We start from the raw sequence: 2,644 nt of genomic DNA on the forward strand, positions 1-2,644 counted from the left end.
CAAAAAATAATAATAATAATAATAATGGGCAATAATGTAATTTCACAAGTCCAAATTTTACTATTTTTTATTGAAACTTCACCTACATGTGATGTTAAAATACCTCTATTATTAGAAAAAAAAAACTAAAAACAAAAACCTTTCACTCCCCCACGTTCTTTATCTCTCCCTTTCTCCTTCTCATTTTCTCTAAAAAATGTGTTCATACACACAAACTGTGTAGGCAAATGCTAATTTATATAAAAATAATAATAAAACAATCATTTATATTAAAAGCGGTTCGGTTTTTGTTCCAGTTTTGACTTTTTTGATCAACGCGGTTTTTTACCATTTTTTTTGTCACTGTTCAATTCGGTTTTCCGGTTTGGAGGTTTTTATGCCCACCCCTATGCAACATACTGAACCAAATTCAATTTGTTACCAACCCTTTATCCTTTCCCTACTTAATACAAAAACAGAAACCTAATTCAAATACTTCATTGTCGCAGCTCTTTCTCGGCACATTCGTTAAAATTTAGATAAGTTCAATTGTGGGTATTTGAAATATATCAATATTTAGCTTGAATTTATCGAATTGGATTCTGGGTACCTCAACTTTTCAGCTATGCTAGGTTTAGGAGGAGATTGGGTCAAGAGGATAGGTCGGGGTTCAAAAAGGGATTGAAATCAAATTATATAGGAGTTTTGATGTGGCAAGAGGTGGAGGCTTTAGCTGGGAATGAAGTTTCAAGTTGGGGATTGGGTTTGGGGCGTCGAGTTGGGAGTGAATGAGTGAGACGAGAGGGAGAGAACCAGTGAGATGGCAGAGCAAGGAAGAGGACAACGCGAGAGGTGAGGGTAGGATCGGCATTTGCAAACTTTCATTAAACATTAATGTTCACCCGTGTTTCTAAGATAAAAAGTTGGTTTTTGAAAGCAGCAAATAGCTGTTTCTCGCAGCAATTTTGAAACAAGTGTTTTATTGCTAAGTTACCAAACACAATATTGAGCTCAACTTTTTTTCATCCCTGCTTTTAAAAAAATTTAAGCACTACCAGGCTTTAGCCCAAGTGAGATAAAAGAAAAAAAAAACGAGTAGTAATTCAATTGTGAGAAGACTCAGTGCTTCACATGTTTCACTTAGTTTAGGGGTTTAAATTAGGGTATTGTTGACCTATTTTACATATTTTCATTAGTTTATATCGTATTTTTTATGTCTATTGTTTATGTTCGTTTCTTGTTTTTGTTGTATTTTTTATTTATAAATTTTAACGGAAAGGGACTACGTTTATTCTGTCATTTCTTACCAATTTTTTTTATTCAAAAGCTAGTTTTAGGATGCGGCAAAGATAGTGGCAAAAACTCCCTAGCACAACCAAACTGGGCGGCATAAGATCGGTGCGAAGGATTAAAACCTTCTCGGCCTCAATTCACTATGTACATATGGTTCCAATTTGAAATTAACATGCAGTTTCGATTAGGCTCAAGAAGTTCCTCGAACACACAGTCAAAAACAGAAGTTACTTGGATGAATCATGAATGTAGGGATAATTTGGTGATAACACACTGAAATAATAATCGGAAAAATGTATCTTTATATATTCTCATATAACAGCGCTACAAATTTATAAATTGTGAAACATAAATGAATAAATGAATTTAGTACAATAATAAATGGAAATTCAAAAGTCCATAAACACCCCCACTCTACATAACAATGAGTGCAGCGAAAACTCCAACAGCTAGAGCTCCGGCGGCGGAGAACCGATTCAAAACGGCACCGTTAGCAGGAGCGGGAGCCTCGGAGGGAGATCCAGAACCTGAAGTGGGAACAGTCGCCGCCGCGGGAGACGACGGTGGGGGAGAAGGTGGAGAGTCGGCGACGGGAGATGTGGAAGGAGAAGCCGATGGTGAAGTGGTCGATGGAGAAGGAGCGGCCGTAGGTGGAGTGCTCGACGGAGAAGGGGCGGCGGGAGATTTTTTGGGAGAAAGTGCGGGAGACTTGGCTGGTGACGATGCAGGGGATTGCGCCCCGGTCGAGGCCAGCAGGAGAGAAGCCATTAGCACCATAACGACGCCGCTGAATCGAGCCATTGTAGAGAGAGAAAGAGAGAACTCAAACAAAGACTTAGAGAGAGAGAGAGGAAGTAAGTGAGGGTTTGGGAATTGAGAGACGACCGAGTGAATGATGGGTTTAAGCAGAAGGGTTGGGGGTTTATATATAGGAGGGCGGAGGACACGTGGCTTGAAGAATACCGTTGGACGGTGGAGATGTTCTGGCTGTGATGATTGAAAAGTCGGGTTGGAAAACGTGTTAACAAACTGAGAGCCAAAACGCGCTTTGTTTTATCGGGCTGGTGTTTTGACCGTTGGATGTGTACGTTAGCCGACAACGGTTAGATTTTCTACGGTGGAGGTGGTAGGTAATCTGCCGGATTCGCTTTTTTACTTTCTTTTCTGGCAGCACAGATTATAATTGAAGTGCAGAGATTCGAAAATTGGAAGCTAAGAAACGGGTATTGACTGCTACAATTGTTATTTTTATTTTGCACATTAAGAAATAAAATTTGTTTATTTAGTTATAGGATTTAATTGGATGCACACGATCAATGAATTCGATTTATTTAAGTTCATTCACTATATTTTTGTACTACATTTAATAACG

General features: G+C 38.9%; 1 protein-coding gene across 1 annotated transcript; it reads right to left on the reverse strand.

Annotated features, from left to right (window-relative positions):
• Positions 1-1,686: 1,686 nt before the first annotated feature.
• On the reverse strand, positions 1,687-2,073 carry LOC103434692 (classical arabinogalactan protein 1-like). Its single transcript, XM_008373040.4, has one exon. It carries the CDS (start codon positions 2,071-2,073, stop codon positions 1,687-1,689), a length of 387 nt encoding a protein of 128 aa, XP_008371262.3.
• Between the last annotated feature and the right edge of the window lie 571 nt (positions 2,074-2,644).

The sequence above is a fragment of the Malus domestica genome, chromosome 03, assembly GCF_042453785.1.
Source record: "Malus domestica chromosome 03, GDT2T_hap1".
NCBI lineage: Eukaryota > Viridiplantae > Streptophyta > Magnoliopsida > Rosales > Rosaceae > Malus > Malus domestica.